Genomic DNA, 17,746 nt, shown 5'->3' with positions numbered 1-17,746 from the left:
CAGATACCTCTTTTTATGGGGCCATGGAAAATGCCAGCTGTTCAAATGTTCCTTTCACTAACTTTGTGACCTTGGACAACTTCCTATACCCTAACCAGGACTTGGTTTCCTTGTCTGTAAAAGGGGGCTAGCTGGCCTCTGAGGTCCCTTCCAACTCTAAATCTCATCCCATAAGTTCCTGAAACCTTTGAGGAAGGGGAGTCAGAGGGGGACCCCTTCATTCCCTCTTCCCACAGACTGCTCCCTTCTGAAATAGGGATATAGATGAGATTCTCCAGGAAGGAGAGTCTTATGGAGGGGGATTTAAAGCAGCCAGTTCAGCAGGGCCTGGGGCATATACCCCTCCCCCCACAGGGGAATCTTTGGAAGGAAAGGTCACACCTTCTCTGTCTTGCAGGGATATTCCTCCTAGGAGGCACTGACCATCTTGGCTCCCCAACTATTGGCCCCCACTCAGTTTGGGAGAGATGGCTTGGTTGCCTGCCCTTGCCTTGGGGTCCTGCTTGACACCTCCCCCTTTCCCACCCACCCCCTTCTCCCAACAGAGGATTCAGCCTCAGTTGCTTGTTAAATAGAAACATATTTATTTTATAATCATACATTCTTTACTACACGAGGAGCCTCCCCAAGAAGAAGTGAAGATGGAAGAGAGATGGAAACTGGGCAAAGCAAGGCACAGCCTCCGTTATTTCTATGGGACCTACCCTAACTCAGGAGCAGGCCTAGCTCCCAGCTCTGCCACTGGCTTGCTGTGTGACCTTCCTCCCTTATGAGCCTCAGTTCTCCCAACTAGAAAATGGGGGAATGAAACTAAATGATCTGATTTATCTTCCCGCCATGATGGTCTATGACATCATAGTGTCTGGCACATACTGGTGTTAAGAAATGTTTACTGATTGATTGATCATTGATCCTATGTTCTAACTTCCTTTTCAACCTTAACTTTCTATGTTCTAAGGTCCCTCCCAGCATTGACATTCTGTTCTAAAGTTCCTCACAATTCTAATATTCAGTGTTGTAAAGGTTTTCCCAGTTCTGATGATCTATTCTAAAGGCCTTTCCAGCTCTGAGATTCCAAGTTCCAAGAGCTCTCCTAGCTTTAACATTCTCTTCTGAGGACTCTCCCCATTCTGATTTCCCATGCTCTACGCCCTGATTTTAAACCAGAATCCTTCCTTGGGGTCAAGGTCTTTCTCAGTCGCAGATGTTGAGGGAAAGGGAGAAGACACAGGCTTGTCCAGGATGGGACAGCAGCATCACAGGGCAGGTTCTAGGAGTTCTAGACTCGCTCACTCAGGGTTGGGCACGAGCCCGGGCAGGGGGCCGGGGGCGGGGCCTGGGCAGGCAGGCAAGATCAGGCCTAGTGAGTCGTGTGAGGGGTAGCCGGGCAAGCGGCAGGGGGAGGCCCAGACAGAAAGGTGGCCGAGGGACGGGAATGTCAGCAAAAAATGCCCGGTCCCTAGGAGGGGCAGGAGCCCCTTCCCCACTCTGCTCCAGATCCCGAGCCACAGCCAATATCTCATGGCGGGCAGCTGCGCTGCGGAGGCCCCGCACATCTAAGAGGGCAGCCACGTGCTTCCTCCTAGGGAGAGAAGAAAAGATGTCATTGAGGTTCCAGAACTCTAATCATCCAACACAGGCCCAGAACCATCATTCTGACCAGACATGGGACTTGGATTCCCCACCACCACCACCAAAACCTGTTCTAGAACCTAGAAACCCATGTCCAGAAAAATCTTTCTCTCCAGACATGGGACTTGGAATCTCCCCAAGTCAGCTCTAGAATCCAAGAATCCATGTATAGAATCAGTCTCCCCACATATGAGGCTTGGAATCCTCCCCAAGCTAACTCTAGAATGAAGAAACATAGAATCATTATTCTCCCCAAACATGGGACTGAGAATCTTCTCAAAGCCAGCTCTAGAACCCAGAAACTCCATAGAATCATCATTCTCTCCAGACATGGGGCTTGGAATCTTCCCAAAGCTAGTTCTAGAACCCAGAAACCCCTGTCCAGAACCAGCATTCGGTCCAGACATAGGGCTTGGTCCCATCCCAAAACTAGCTGTAGAATCCAGAAACCCATATCTTTCTCCAACTGTTGGGGAGTGGTTGTCAAACCCTCAAGCTTAATTCTTACCCTGGTTCAATCCCAGAGTCAAACAGATCTGGAACCATTATTCTTCCCAAGTGCTGAGGTCTGGAACCCATCAAATTTCATAATCTTTCCCTCCCCCAAAGTCAGTTTATAGAAACCCCAAACTCAGATCCAGAATCTTCAGCACTGTTCCAACACAATTCCAGTAACTTTGCTCCCTAAATAGCCAGCTCTAGAATCAACCTCTCCCTCAACCAAGTCAGTCCTGGAATACTCATCTCTAGAACCTAGAACCCAGACCTAGAACCCCAGCTTTGAAATCCATTCAGAACTGGCCCTTCAAATAAGTCTCTAGAATGCCATGCCTCAGGTTGTTCATCACAGATGGGCATGAATTGGTGGTTGTCCCCCCCTTTCACCCCCTTCACGAGGCTCCCTCAGGGTTTAACCAGTTGTCCCCGGACTCCCACTGGGCTCCCCTGGGGCTGGTAGTGGCTCTGCTGCCCGCCTGCCCTGCGGCCCTTCCCACCTCCTTTTCCTCTCCCTCCACTTCTCCCCCCACCCCACCTCCGGGCCCTTCCTGTGGCCTCCTGTTTGTCTCCCCCATGCCCACAGCAGCGGCGGGTGTGAGCGGGAGGGGCCGGGGCAGGAAACGGCCGTCAGACACGCTCACCCCACCCCCGGGGGCAGGAAACAGGGGAAAGCTGAGCCAAAAACCCAGAAGGCCAAGGCAGCCAACCCAGAGCTGGCCCCAGCCCAGGGCACCTTGGGCAGGAAGCGAAGTGAGGTAGAAAGGGGCCGGACTCAGGACTCAAGAGGCAGTGGCCCTGGGTTCAAATCCTTAGTGGCCCCTCCATCAATGTGATCAGTGGCCTTGTGAAAAGACCCTTCCCATTTGTTATAGCTACTACGATTCATCATTTCATCAGCCCCAGGTTCTCTCCCTTCTTCTCTCCTCACCTGATATCTGGATAATCGCGAACCAAGACCCCAACCTCCACCTGGATACTGGGAGTATCCTCCAGCTGCAAAACTTCAGCCAGATGTGGTACCACAGCATCCAGCCACGAAGCCTGAGACTCCTGAGGATGTAGAGAAGTCTAGTGATCCCACCTCCTCTTTGCCTAGGACCCCCATCACCCAATCACAAGGTGACACTCCCTCCTGCCCCTGTTCCCTACTGTGTCACTCCTTCCTCTGGGCCTCAGTTTCCCCTATGTACAACGAGGGAGATGGAGCAGATAATTGTATCCATACCTTCCTACCAATGAACTAAATAACAAAGCAATATTGTAGGATGAGCAGCTGTGAATCATTCACCTTTTCCTGGCAATGCTGTGACTCAAGAATTTTGATAAAGAATACAATCCATCTCAAAGACAGAGCTGATGAGGACTGAATGAGGATTGAAGCAGACTTTTTTTTTTTAACTGTATTTGTCTTATGGTTTCTTTTTGGGAGAGAAGGTCATGTTTACTTTCACAGCATGACTGCTGTTGTAATGTTTTGCATGACTACTCATTTCTAACCTATATCAAGTAACTTGCTTTCTCAATGAGGGGGAGTGGGGTGGGAGGAAGGGAGCGAGTTCGGAACTTAGTGTTTTAAAAGTGAATGTTGAAAATTGTTTTTGCATGTAATTGGGGGAAAATTAAATTAAATTAAATTAAAAAAAAAAGATACCTTCCTGCCCTGCTTAGTTAGTTTTCCCAATCAGCTCTGGGAAAGATAGTTGACTCCAGATTTACAGTAATTGAATTCAAACCTCAGTTCTATATATCTTATCTATATCTGTATCTATATCTATCTATATATTGCTGAAGGTCACAGTTAGATAATTTTGAAGTGTCTGAGGCTGGGTTTGAACTGGGATCCTCCTGAATCCAGGGCTGGTGCTCTGTCCACTTTACCTCCTAACTGCCCCTCTATAATGTTTTTTAAAGAGTATGGGTTGGGGCAACCAGGTGGTGCAATGGATAAAACACTAACTCTGGAGTCAGGAGGACCTGGGTTCGAGTGTGGTCTTAGATACTTACTATTTGAGTTTCCCCGAGCAAGTCACCAAACCCTGTTTGCTTCCAAAAAAATAAAGTGCCTGTATTACATGTATTATTTGATCCTCACAAACAACCCTATGAGGTTGGTGTTATCCCCATTTTAAAGATGAGGAAACTGAGGTAAACAGCAGATAAGTGACTGCCAGGGTCACACAGGATTTGAATCTAGGTTTTCCTGACTTCAGGAGCTCTTCCCCTCTGATACCAAACTCAAATAGAAAAAATCCCTGTAAGGTTGCCTATTAACTTAGAAACATCTCCCAATCGCATTTTAATCTGGTTCTAGTCTAACTCATAGCTGCCTTCTTATGTGAATTTGGGCAATTACTACTCCTCTGGTCTCAGTTTCCTCATCTGTAAAAATGAGGGTGACGGACTGGATAGCACCTAAGGGCCCACCTAGGTCTGGGTTTATGATCCTAGGTAAGCTCTCTAAGGGAAGAGACCCTTTCTTTTGTCTTTGCATTCAGTGTCTCACACAATAAGAGGCATTTCATGAATGTTTGTGGAGTGATTGATCCCTACTAGAGATGTGACCATGAATAATTACTTGGTTTTACTGAGCCTCAATCTTCTCATCTATAAAATGGAGTTAGTAATATCTGGGGCAGGTCTCTAATGGGTATATGTGAAAGACCAATGAGGGGATGGAGGTCTCAGAGCCCAAGATATTGATTCTGCATCTCCTGTTGATCTGAGAATCCAACTCTGTTCAGCTCTGAATATGACAGTTGGAGGCACCTTTAATGGCCCTCCAGACCAGCCCACCTAGGTGGGGGGAGAGAATTCCACCAAGTGAAGATTCCCAAGGCGGGGGGAGCCTACCCCCCTCCCAGGCAACGCATCCCACTGGATTCTAAGATGCCCAAATTCTAAGACTAAAGTACCAAGAATCTAAGGTTCTAAAGAATGGATTAATCCCCTAAGGACCCAAGAATTTGCTTTTAAGTGGAAGGTTCTAAAGTGCTAAGAATCTAGTATTCTGAAGTTCTTTAGTTCTCTTTTCTTTCCCTCTGATCCTTCCCTCTCCCTTTCCCCTCCTTTCTTCCCATTACTAACCAGTCGCCTAAAGAGCCTCTGGAGCTGGGCAGCCTCATCCCTCAGCCTCCCGGCCACTCGGCTCCTGGAACGGGTTGACCGGCATCGAAGGCGACCCCGCAGCAAGGGCCGGACATACTCCACCAGTGCCCTGCGGTGCAGCTCCCCCACCAGGGCCTAGGCACATATCAGAGTGAGTATGAAGGGGAGACATCGTAATGTAGGGCAAGGGAGAGAGATGAGAGAGAGAGAGAGAGAGAGAGAGAGACAGAGAGACAGAGAGACAGAGAGACAGAGAGAGAGACAGAGAGAAATATGGGAATTTAAAGGGAGAGAGATAGGGACAAAGGGAAATGGGGAAATGAGACTAGGAAGAGATATAAGGGGAGAGAATGGGGGACATGGAAGTGGGAGAGTTAGAAGGGAGAGAGGAAGAGATATTTAAGAGACAGACACAGAAAAATGTATGAGAGGTGATGTGGGTCCATAGAAATGAGAAAGAGATAGAGAGGAGAGAAAGGAGAGACAGAAAAAGAAGGGAGAGAGAGAAAAAAGAGCAGACAGAAAAAGGGAGCAGCGGGGCGGCTAGATGGCACAGTGGATAGAGCATTGGCCCTGGAGTCAGGAGGACCTGGGTTCAAATCCAGCCTTACCTAGCTGTGTGGCTTCAGGTAAGCCACTTAACCCCACTGTCTTACAAAAACCTAAAAAAAATAAAACCCAAAAGAGAAGGGAGAAGGGAGAAAGAAGCAAGAGAAAAGAGAGAGACATAAGAGAGGGAAAAGAGATGACAGAGGAGAGAGAGAGAGAGAGAGAGAGAGAGAAGAGTGAGCAAACAGAGAAAGAGGAAAGAGAAGAGAAAAAAGGGGAGAAAGAAGATCAGAGAGAAAAGGAAGAGAGAGAGAGAGAGAAGAGATGGGGGAGAGATATTATGAGATGATAAGACAGACGTGGGGGAGATTGGGCTAGACTCAAAGGCTCAATTTGAGAGGAAGAGAAGGGAGGCAGGTCAAAGGCCCTAGGAGATCCCTTGCCCCCTTTATTATTCTTCTCCCCAATCATTCTTGAACCCTCCCTCTTTCTCCCAGGCACACCTGGTAGGGTTGGTCATGCATTCTTCTGAGGGCCAGGGCCTGAGCTCCCAGTGTCCCCACAATGCCATCCAGGGCCTCAGAGCTGGTCAGCCACTTCCGACGCATCAGTTTGGAGAAGTGGGGCTGGAGAGATCAGAATTTGTCTGAGCCACCACCCCCTTCAGGTCCCACCAGACCCCTGAGCCCCTAGGTAGAAGACCCAGGCAACTGCCTCCTTCCAGGCTTAATGGTGGGATCCCTGACCCCAAGATTTGATGGGGGTTGGGGGTGGTGGTAGGGGCTGAGTACACACAGATAGCCAAAGCTGGAGCTCACCCATTCCATGGAGTCCCAGACTTAAGCACAAAACCATGGTCACCCCTGTTCCAGACCAACAGGTCATCATAGCCACAGTCCACCATACTTATGAGTAGCTGGAGTTATAACCGACAAGAGGCAATAGCAGCCTGTCCTGTGGGGGCTTAGGCTCAGACCTAGATTCTGCCCCCCCCCCCAAGCTGGACCATCTGGGTAATTATCCATCTTCTCTTCCCCCCCCCCAATCCTGCTCCTTCCCTTTCTTTCCTCTCTTTCTTTGTCTTAATCCATCCAGTCTCATTTTCTGGTCAGTTTGGGGGGGCAGGGACTGACCTGCAGTTCTTGAAAGAGCAGGTCCGCCAGGACGCGGTGGCAGAGGCGGGTGACTCGGTCAAGAGCACTTGCTGCTGCCTCCCGGGCAGGCTCACTCTCTGAGGGCCCCACCCGGGCCAGCCGCTCAGCCAGGGCCCTGTAGGGGAAAAACCCGGGCTTCATAACTTGTTGGCCTTGGGGTTCCCCGGCTCACTCCACCTCTAGGGCGGGTAGAGTAGGAAATGTATCTCTTCATGTTTGAAGGAGTGGTAGGCAAGGGGCACCACTTTGGTCTCTGTCTCTGTAAGAGAGCTCTCCACATCTCTGATGGGGGGGGGGGTCCTAATGTCTCTTGGAGGAATCTCTCTTTAACTTTGAGTAGTCTTTCTAGTGGAGTTCCTCATTCAATGAAAAACCGGAATTATCTTTGAGTGTCTGAGGGGTCTCTGGAGAGGTTTCAGAGCAAGGGAAGGTCTCTATGAAATCTGTTTTCCTGAAGAGGTCTATCTATGTCTTTGGGAAGGATTGTTTTTTCTTGAGACCTGAATGATGGTCCCCTTTCCGTGTCTCCCCAGAAAGCAAAGAAGGACCCTTTCTTTGGCCCTTTTCCAGGGGGATGGACTTGAGAAGGAATGAAGGCACCCTAGAGCATCTGACCAGGGACACAAGAATATGCCAACTCACCATGGGGAGAGGACCAACAGTAGCTCATTTAAGGCCCTTCTCCCCATCCTCTCTAGGGTCTGGCTTACCGAAGGGGGGGACCACAATTCACCAAGGTAATTGTCCGGCTCATATAACTGTCAGACGGCAGCTCTCGGACACTTGGGTTCTCGTGGAACCGCTCTACCCGTTGCTGGAAGCTGGAAGTTCAAGAGAGAGAAGGAGAAACTGAGGTCAGAGGTCCCTTTTGCAGCCTGTTCCTTCTTTCAGCCCAGGTTTGGAGCTCACCTCCTCCAGGAAGTCCTCAAGGTTTCACTGCCCCTCCTGCTTTATCACTTTCTCACTTCTTATCACTTTCTTCCTTCCTACTCCCTTCTCCACCCTCAGACAATCTGGTTTCCATCTGTTATCACCTGAATGAAACTGCCCTCTTACAGCCTCGGAATTTCTCTATTGCTAAATCCAATGACCTTTTCTCTCTCCCTCCTTCTTGACCCTTTGTAGTTCTGGACCCAACCCAGCTCCCTGTTATCTGAACATTCTCTTATCTGGAGATTTTCGTGTTGCACTTCTACCTGATAATTGGGTTGATTCAGCTCCCAGGCCTCTCTCCTCCCCAAGGCCAGGTATCCTTCCCTATGTCTTCCCCCTCCCCTCTTGTTTGATCCCGAGTCCTTTTCTCTCAACATTTATTCTCACCAGATAATAACCTTACTGCAAGGGTTCAATGATCATCCCAAGTCCCAGATGACTCCCATCCCTGGATCATTCCAACTCCAGATTCACCTCACCACTGTCTTGCTGAACATCGCCAACTGGATATCCCATAATCGAGAACCCAAATAGAATCTATAATCTTTCCTTCTCCTAAACCCCGATTTGTGTTGTTCATGCCTCCATTTTTCCAGTTGCCCAAGCTAATAATCTCAGCGTCCTCATGGACTCTACCTTCCCCCCATAGTCTTATCCATTCACTATTCCTTCTCTCTAACCACCAGACTCATTGAAGTTTTCAATACCTCTCGCTGGCCCTATTACCATGGTCCCCCCATGTGGTTTCCCTGCCACCAGGCTCTCTCCTCAACAATCCATCCTCCACACACCTTCCAAAGTGTTATTTCAAAAGCATAGTTCCAACTAGGTCACTGCTGCTGCTCAAAAGCATTCCGTGGCCCCCTATCACCCACAGATCAAATACAAACTTAATATTTAAGATTCCAACCTACTTTTTCTGTCTAGTTTCACATTACTATCTCACGCACTTTATTTCAGACAAACTGGTCTTCCTGCTGTTCCCATTCTCTCTCCTACCTCAAGCCTAGAATATGCTCCCTCTTCCCTTTCTTCTAGCACAATTCAGATACCACACCCATTTAGAACTTTTCCTGATGCTACCCCTCTCCCAATTTGTTAGATCTCCCTCTCTCCTAAAATTCTTTTGAAATTATCCTCCCTCTCTGAAATGAAATAATCAAACGATTGTTTAATTGTTTATATACAATATTTCCCAACTGGAATGTCAGCTTCTTCTGGGAAGGACCTTTCTGGGGTCCTTGTAACTCCAAGGCCTAGTACAGTATCTGATATATAGCCTATCTTCTGCAGGAAGGTTCTGCCTTTCCCAGTCCCCTCCCTACCTCATCCCACCTCTTCCCTCTGAGACATCTTCCATCTACAATTTGTATTAGAGCCAGTGCTCTACCTACTGGGCCACCTAACTGCCCTAGGTACTATCATTATCTCCATTACACATGAGGAAACTGAGGCAAACAGAAATGGAGTGACTTGTGAAGGGTCACCTATAACTGCATATATTGACTCAGTATCTTCCAGACTTGATTGTAAGCTCACTGAGGGCAAAAACTGTGAGGTATCTGGGTCTGTTATTCTTTTCTTTGTATTCTCAGTCCCAGCACAATTATTTAATAAATGTGTATTGATTGGCTGGCTGAAATAGTAAGTAATAGTAATCAATGCTAAGATGAATTGAATCATAGAAATAAGTTGCAAAAAAGGGATGACCTGTATCCGGAAGAGGGTATTCTGTCAAACTCTGGGGTCCAAAGATTCAGTTTCTGCCCTCAAGGAACTTATGGGCTTTGGGGGGGGCATATTTACACTTCAGCCAATCCCTCCATAAACATTTCTTAAACATTGGGACAGGATGCTAGATGCTGAGAATACGGACAGAGACAATTCAGTCCCTGCTCTGAAGGAGCTCATGTTAGACTTAGAAAACCCAGTCCTTGGAAGCAGATGATGCCATTGTTATTAGACATAGATAGACCTCCTCTTCAGGAAAACAGATTTCATAGGGACCCTCCCCTGCTCTGGACTGTTGAGGAGAGAGCCTGGTGGCAGGAAACCACATGGAGGCCCATTGTAATAGGACCAGCGAGAGGTATTCAATGAGTCTGGTGGCTAGGAAGAAGGGACAGTGAATGGATGAGACTAATAAACTGTTTGGATATGGGGGAATGTAGAGTCCATTGAGAGTGCAATTGGAAAGATGGAGGCATGAACAACAGAAATGGGGGGTTTAGGAGAAGGAAAGATTATAGATTCTCAATTATGGAATAGCCAGTTGGCAATGTTCAGCAAGACAGTGGTGATGTGAATCTGGAGTTGGAATGATCCACGGATGGGAGTCATCTGGGACTTGGGATAATCATTGAACCCTTGTAGTGAGGTTATTATCCAGTGAGAATAATTACCCAAGAGGAGACTGGAGGTCAGAGAGACACACAAGTGGTAGATAAAAGTTGGAACCAGCCACACTTTAACCTTAGTCATCTCTGGACTGCCTGTTTTGCCAAAGTTTCCTTGACTCTTTTCTAGACAATCCCCTGAAGGTGGAGGGCAGCTTCTTCCCTCCCCTGCTCATCCCATCCTCCAGAACCGACAGGCAACCCTCCCATCCCTGCCCCCACACCTCTGCAGGAACTCAGCCAGCCCTCCTAGGCAGCAGTGTGCCATCCGCTCCCCAAATTCCTGACTGATGCGAGGGGCTTGATCTGTGTGCTCCTCCAGCAGCTGTGGGACAGAAATGAAGAAGTGATACCCCTTTTTCTCCAACCCCATGCAATTTCCCCACTTGGGGTGGTGTTGGCTCCTTGGAGGTCTTCCCTGCTGGCCTCCCCTAATTCCAAAGTATCTTAAAGTTTTCAAATTTTAAATCTTTAAATTTGTAGAATTTTGTATGGCAGAATTTTGTCTTCAAATTATAGAATTTTAGACTAAGATGACAAAATCTTAGACTGTGAGATGATTTACTTTTAAATTTATAAACTATATGGTTAATAATAGCTAACATATATGTGACCTTGATAAATTATTATTGCTATGCTATCACTGCAGGTCTTCATAACAATGCTATTGTCACATACCATTGTATCTATATGCATGTATACAGACACAGACATACATTACACACATACGTACACACATATCTAGCTATATCTATAGTTATCTATCTATACACATAATCAAAGGTAAATGACTTGCCCAGTGTCACATAGCTAGTGTCTGAGACAGTTTGAACTCAGATCCTGCTGACTCCAGGGCCAGTGCTCTATCTACTGGGCCACCTAACTGTCCTACGTACTATCATCTCCATTACATATGAGGAAACCGAGGCAAACAGAAATGGAGTGACTTGTGCAGGGTCACACAGCTAGTAGTAAATTTCTGAAGCCAGATTTGAACTTAGGTCTACCTAACTCCAAGCCCAGCCAGCCCTCCTCCCATTGCACTTAGCTGCCATATTTTGTTGCACTAAATCACTAATTATTAGAGAAATGCAAATGAAAACATCTCTGAGGTACCACCTCACACCTCTCAGACTGGCCAATATGAGCAGAAAGGGATGTTGGATGGGATGTGGGAAATCTGGGACATTAAGACATTGTTGGTGGAGTTGTGAACCCATCCAACCTTTCTGGAGAGCAATTTGGGATTATGGGCAACAAAAATGTGCATACCCTTTGATCCAGCAAAATACTACTACTGGGCCTATACCCTGAAGAGATGATGAAAAAGGGTAAAAACATCACTTGTACAAAAATATTTATAGCAGCTCTGTTTGTGGTGACAAAGAATTGGAAATCAAGTATGTGTCCTTCTATTGGGGAATGGTTTAGCAAACTGAGGTATATGTATGTCATGGAACACTATTGTTCTATTAGAAACCAGGAGGGATGGGAATTCAGGGAAGCCTGGAGGGATTTGCATGAACTGATGCTGAGGGAGATGAGCAGAACCAGAAGGAAGTTGTACACCCTAACACCAACATGGGGGTGATGATCAACCTTGATGGACTTGCTCATCCCTTCAGTGCAACAATCAGGGACAATCTGGGGCTGTCTGTGATGGAGAATGCCATCTGTATCCAGAGAAACAACTGTGGAGTTAGAGCAAAGATCAAAGACTTTCTATGTACCTTTAATTTAAAAAAAATGCCTTATTATGCAATTCTGCTATATCGCATACTATATGTTTCTTCCTTAAGGATATGATTTCTCTCTCATCACATTCAACTTCGATCAATGTATACTATGGGAATGATGTAAAGACTAGCAAGCTGCCTTCTGTGGGGGGTGGGGCGAGGGAAGCAAAATTGGGGGAAAATTGTAAAACAAAATAAACCTTTCTGAAATAAAACAAAAATTTTTGCTTTAGAATATTTATTGTATTATATATCATACTATATGTATGTGTGTGTGTATGTGTGTGTGTGTGATTTAGGTTCTTAGAATTCTATAATTTTAGAATCATAGACTTTGCAAATTTCAGTTTCATAGAATATTCAGTCTTAGAATCACAGAATCTCAGCTTTCTCTCCTTTCGCATCTTAGAATCAAAGACCCGGACTCCAAGGAATTTTAGCGTTTATAAACGCTTAGATTCCTCTACTTTTCTAATCATAGAATAAGGGACTCAAAAAAAGGAGAAAGGGCCTCAGCTCCTTCCTCCAGCCCTAGCTGTCCCGATCCTTCTTCTTTCCTTGCTAGGCCTGGGTGCTGATACTGTCCTCACCTCCTCCCAGAACCACATACCTCACCCACCTTACAGATACTCAGAGGCACACACACAGATGCAAAATCTTACATACCTCACATGCTTTACAGGTACATTTCACACACCTTATACACACACTTCACACACACACACACATACTCCACACCTTACACACAGCTTACATACCTCACATTCATCTTACATACATCTTACACACATTATATATATATACATATTATACACATATATCTATCTCACACCTTACACACCCCTCACACACATTACACACATCTTACACACACTCCTTGCACACACTCCATATCTATACACCTCTTACACACCCCTCACACACCCCTCACAATACATTACACACAACTTATACACACACTCCACATCTTATACACATCTTACACTCCCCTCACACCCCTCACATCCCTCACACACCCCTCACACACATTACACACATCTTACACACACACCTCACACCCACTCCACATCTTATACTCATCATACGTACATCTCACACTCTCTCTATATATAACGTACCTATGTGTATATAGATATCTACCTCCCACCTTACACGCACCTCCCCCCCCCACACCCATCTACTAATGCACACACCTCACAGACATCTTGAGCCAGGCTGCTGGGCTGGTCCTCAAGCCCAATCCATTGCTCTTCTTCTTCCTGCAGAGTCTGCAGAAGAGCAGCTCGAGTCTGAGCCTGGGAAAACAAAAGGGGGGCATGATTTGATCCCTAGAGGAAAAGTTCAGGGAAGTGGTGTATGTGGGGGGAGGGGGAGTGTTCCTCTCTTCCCTACAATTCCCTTCCCTCCCAGAGATTCTTGGCACCACGTCCCACACACAGTAGTGCCGTAGACAGGCGCCCCGACTTAGAAACATTTTAGGAGGATGGAATCTTAGAGGACCTCAGACCCAGAAAACTTTAGACACAGACTCATGAAATCTGAGACCTTCATGGAATCACCAGTTGGAAGGGACTTCAGTGGTCACTGGGGCCAGTCTTGTTCAAGTGGGGGTGAAGGAGAATCCTCTTTCCAGTGTCCTCAACAAGGAGGCAGCCGGCCATTCATTGAGGCTCTCCAGTGAAGGGGAGCCCTTCACCTCTGGAGGCGACTGTGTTTTTCTTTTTGAATAATTCTAATCATCAGGAACTCCTCTACCTCCATTCCTCTTTGGACCCCAAGCCTGACTCCACTTCTTTGAAGCTGCAGCTCTCACCCATTGCTCCCAGTTCTGTCCTTGGACCCCAAAAGGGAGAAACACGATCCTCCCCCTCCATGACTGCTCCCATGTGTCCCCATGCCAATCCCAAACTCTCTTGTTTCCCTCAGTTGATCCTCACAGGGTTTGAGACCCCAATCCATGGAGCATCCCCTCAGTACCATCCACAGCATTCCCTAGATCTGCCCTTTGGGAACTCTTTCTTAGGAAATAAAAGGATGGCCTGAAATGACCCATTCTGGGCTGTTTTGTTGGTTGGTAATTGGGTTGATTGGTCCAGACCTCTGATTTTCATAAAGGGATTTTGTGGTGAGAAAAGCCTCACTACTGATACAAATTCACACCTTTTAGGCACCTTCCAAACTTGGAGAGGCTCCTGGGGCAAGGAGAGGTTTGTCTAAAATATCAGAGGCAAGCTTTGAATCTGGGTCTTCCCAGTTCTGAGGCCAACACTACACCACTCTGGTTCTCCCTGATTTTTGTCCCTTAATGGGGTTTTTCTCTCTCTAGATGGGCACAGATCATCCCTTTATTGCTACATGCTAGAATTTTTAACTTTTCCCTGTAGTCCAGAGGAAGGGTTTCACCTAGACAGAACCCTAAATTAATTTTTTAAAATTTTATTCATTTAAGACAATGGGATTAAGTAACTTGCCCAAGGTCACACAGCAAGGAAATTATTAAGTGTCAGGGATCAGATTTGAACTCAGGTCCAGGGCTGATGCTCTATCCACTACGCCACCTAGTTACCCCCTCCCCAATTAATCTTAGAGATTTATCAGTAACGAACAAGACTTTCAACAATCTAGATAGCTCATGCTCCAACCCAGAATGTCTCTAGGAAAAAAATCCGAATCTGTTTCCCATTAGCTCTCCCTGAGGGATATTAACTTCCAACTCCATCAAGAAAACATTGTAAGTATATGGTATTCAGGGCAATAATTAAAATAGAATCCTAACCTCTTTGACCAAGCAATGAGAAAAAAAAATACTAGGTCACCTTCAAGTTAGTGACATTTCTGGTCTCCATTCCCCAAAGAACTCTCAGAAGAGCACGGTCAACTCAAGGACCATTAGCAAGGACCATTACTGCCTAAAGTAGTAGACAGATAGACAAACAGAAATGGCCATATAGATAGATGAGTAGATGGATGGATGGATGGATGGATAGACAGGTAGATGTGGATGGACAGAAAGACAGACGGATATAGATGTAGCTGGATAGATGGATAGTGGTGGATGGACAAAAAGACATACATATAGATCAGTGTAGATGGATACATATATATGGATAGGTAGAGTGTTAGATAGATTGTTGAAGATGGATAGACGGACAGACATTCACTAGCTACCAGACCAGGCAGAGCATGACGATGAAAGCCCTCTAGTTGAACTCCAGGTACCTTTCCACCTTTCTTTCATGGGATTTCTCTTTGTGCTCTCATCATTCCGGCTGGACCAGACTATTAATCTTCCCCGTTACAATATATTGTTGTTGGAGTTTTTTTAGGTCTTACTTTGTTATTTTTTCTTTTAGCTATTTTTATTTTTTTTTCAAGGCAAATGGGGTTAAGTGGCTTGCCTGAGGCCACACAGCTAGGTAATTATTAAGTGTCTGAGACTGGATTTGAACCCAGGTACTCCTTGACTCCAGGGCCGGTGCTTTATCCACTGTGCCACCTAGCCACCCCGTAAATCATATCTTAGTGCTTTTCAAGAGATACTAAAGTGAAAGAATCGGTTCCAACTCTATTTGCACACGGTGTAGTTCAGAAGTCCAAGCATCACTTTGGACTAGTCATTTCATTTCTTCCAGGTCTCACTTCCCCCCATTTGGAAGATCAGAAGGTTGGGTTAAACATCATTAAGGTCTCTTCTAAATCTATGTTCAACATGTTTTGCATGACTGTAAATGTAAACTCAATAATCAAACTGCTTGTCTTCTCAAGGAAAAGGGAGGGGAGGAAGGAAGAGAATTTGGAATTCAAAATTTAAAAAAAAGTTAAAATTATTACATGTAATTGGAAAAATAAAAAAATCAAAAGTTTTCAGTTGAAAAAGAAATTAGAATTCCACCTCCATACTTTATGTAGGCTGTCTGTCCTTGGTATCTGGGATGTGCTCATTACTCAACCCTGCCTTTAGAATGCCTAGCTTCCCTCCAGGTTGGCCCTTCCTTTTGTGACTCCTCCATCATTGGGGTGCTCCCCCTCCTCCCATGATCGGGGGAACAGGGGCGAGGCATGCTCTAATCCCCTCACCCCCACTTCCCAATCCTCTATGATGACTCCCCCATGGGGGCAAGGGTGAGACCTCACTTCTAACCTGCCCTGATGCTGATGCTGTCCACCACTTGCCTCCAGGTGAGAATCATTCTCCTTAGTACTCTGCCTGTATTTGCCCTGGACTTCTCTATGAGTCCTTTTTTGTTCTGTCCCCACCAGTCCACAGATTATTCTTAGAGCCATGGAATCTTTGAGTCATAGAATTGGGAACATAGACTGGTCCAAGGCCAGGAGACCAGGGAACCCTGTAAATCTCTAGTGATCCACATGGACCTCTCCCCTTCCTCCCAGGTCACCTTGACGTCAGTCACACACTCATCCTCCAGACTCCGAATGGTTTCAGCGGGAAGCAGGGGCCCCAACTGTCCATTCTCCAGGGCCACCATGTTCACCAGGCCCAAGATCTCCCTAAGAGCAGGCAAGAGAAGAGGTAGTGAGGCAGAGGAAAAGAGGAGATGGAAGAGGATGAAATATCCCAGGAAAACCAAACAAACCCCTTCCCCTGTCCCCTCCACCCCCTCTTCTGAGACACTGGGATCCTAGGCCAGGTCCCTCCAGCCCTCTCCCATAGCTGCCCACTGTGGCCTCTGGAATCAAATACAGTCTAACTTTTGCTACCTTCATGTCAGAGATAAAGTGAGCTCGAGTAGGAGGTTGGGGAAGACTGTCCAAACCTCAGAGGCCAGAATGAGGAATATGATTGTGATCAATGGGCTCTGGGGGATTATGGGAAACTCTTGAGATGTACAAATGTCAGAGTTGGCAGGACCCTTAGAATATACAAGGTAGATGTTAAAGTAAGAAAGCGCCTTAGAACATAGTATATTAAATTTGCAAGGGTCTTTAAACTTTAAGGGAAGGCAAAGTCAGTTTAGTCTAGTCTAGCTCCTTTACTTTAGAGGATGGAAAGTTCAGAGGAGGGAGGGACTCTGACTTCTCTGTCCTATTATCCCATCCACTCCAATGCCCAGGCCCTTATCCCTCTCCCCTTCAGGGTCTTACCTTGGATAAATTTGGTTGTGCCAATACAGGAGGGCATAGCGGTCAGCCAGAGGTAGCCAATGGTACGTGGCCTTCCTCAGCCAATCAGAGAGAGCTCCATGATAGCCCCGCAGGTAGACACCGAAGGCTCCCAGGCTTGGTGGGTAAGCAGGTGCCAGGCGACTCCGAACAGCCCCCATGTCTTCCAGCAACCTAGACCTCAGGGCCTCCAGCCTCCCAGCCATGGCCTCAGCCTCTGCCCTGGTAGCCGCCTCTAGACGCTCTCCAGCCACCTGGCCCACGGCCTCTGCCCATCGGGCCCGGAACCTCCGGGCTGCCCCCGGTCCCCGGCGCCCATCAGCCTCCTCTTCCTGGGTTAGGACCTGGCCAAGCTGGGTCAGGGGGGCTCCACCAGTCCCTCCACTGGCTCCTGGGTCTGCCAGGGTCTCCCTGAGCAGGGCCCAGAGTTCTCGCTGCAAAGCTTCATAGAGGAGCGTCACATCTCGGGCCCGGCGACCTTCAGGAAGACCCTGGGTCCCCCCTAGGCTCCCAGGACTGGACCCTGATGTCACCAGCTTCTCCTCAGCCTCTAACTCCAGGATATGTTCATCTGCCCGTGCCAATTCTCGCTTCTGGATCAAGCTGAGGATCTCTAAGACTA

General features: G+C 47.0%; 1 protein-coding gene across 1 annotated transcript in view; it reads right to left on the bottom strand.

Moving 5' to 3' along the window:
- Positions 1 to 566: 566 nt before the first annotated feature.
- Positions 567 to 17,746, bottom strand: part of EXOC3L2 (exocyst complex component 3 like 2) — a 30,558-nt gene continuing 13,378 nt past the window's right edge. Inside the window, exons 3-12 of the mRNA XM_074219297.1 lie at positions 17,107 to 17,743; positions 16,401 to 16,512; positions 13,197 to 13,298; positions 10,492 to 10,592; positions 7,649 to 7,759; positions 6,918 to 7,053; positions 6,288 to 6,410; positions 5,215 to 5,370; positions 3,059 to 3,180; positions 567 to 1,582 (exon numbers count right to left, since the gene is read on the bottom strand). Of these exons, the coding sequence (XP_074075398.1) occupies positions 1,294 to 1,582; positions 3,059 to 3,180; positions 5,215 to 5,370; positions 6,288 to 6,410; positions 6,918 to 7,053; positions 7,649 to 7,759; positions 10,492 to 10,592; positions 13,197 to 13,298; positions 16,401 to 16,512; positions 17,107 to 17,743 (1,889 nt within the window). The 3' untranslated portion in view covers positions 567 to 1,293. The remainder of the gene's footprint in view (positions 1,583 to 3,058; positions 3,181 to 5,214; positions 5,371 to 6,287; positions 6,411 to 6,917; positions 7,054 to 7,648; positions 7,760 to 10,491; positions 10,593 to 13,196; positions 13,299 to 16,400; positions 16,513 to 17,106; positions 17,744 to 17,746) is intronic.

This window comes from Macrotis lagotis, chromosome 1 (assembly GCF_037893015.1).
Source record: "Macrotis lagotis isolate mMagLag1 chromosome 1, bilby.v1.9.chrom.fasta, whole genome shotgun sequence".
Lineage (NCBI taxonomy): Eukaryota > Metazoa > Chordata > Mammalia > Peramelemorphia > Peramelidae > Macrotis > Macrotis lagotis.
Note: the sequence above shows the minus strand (reverse complement) of the source record. Positions and strands in the feature narration are given on the sequence as shown.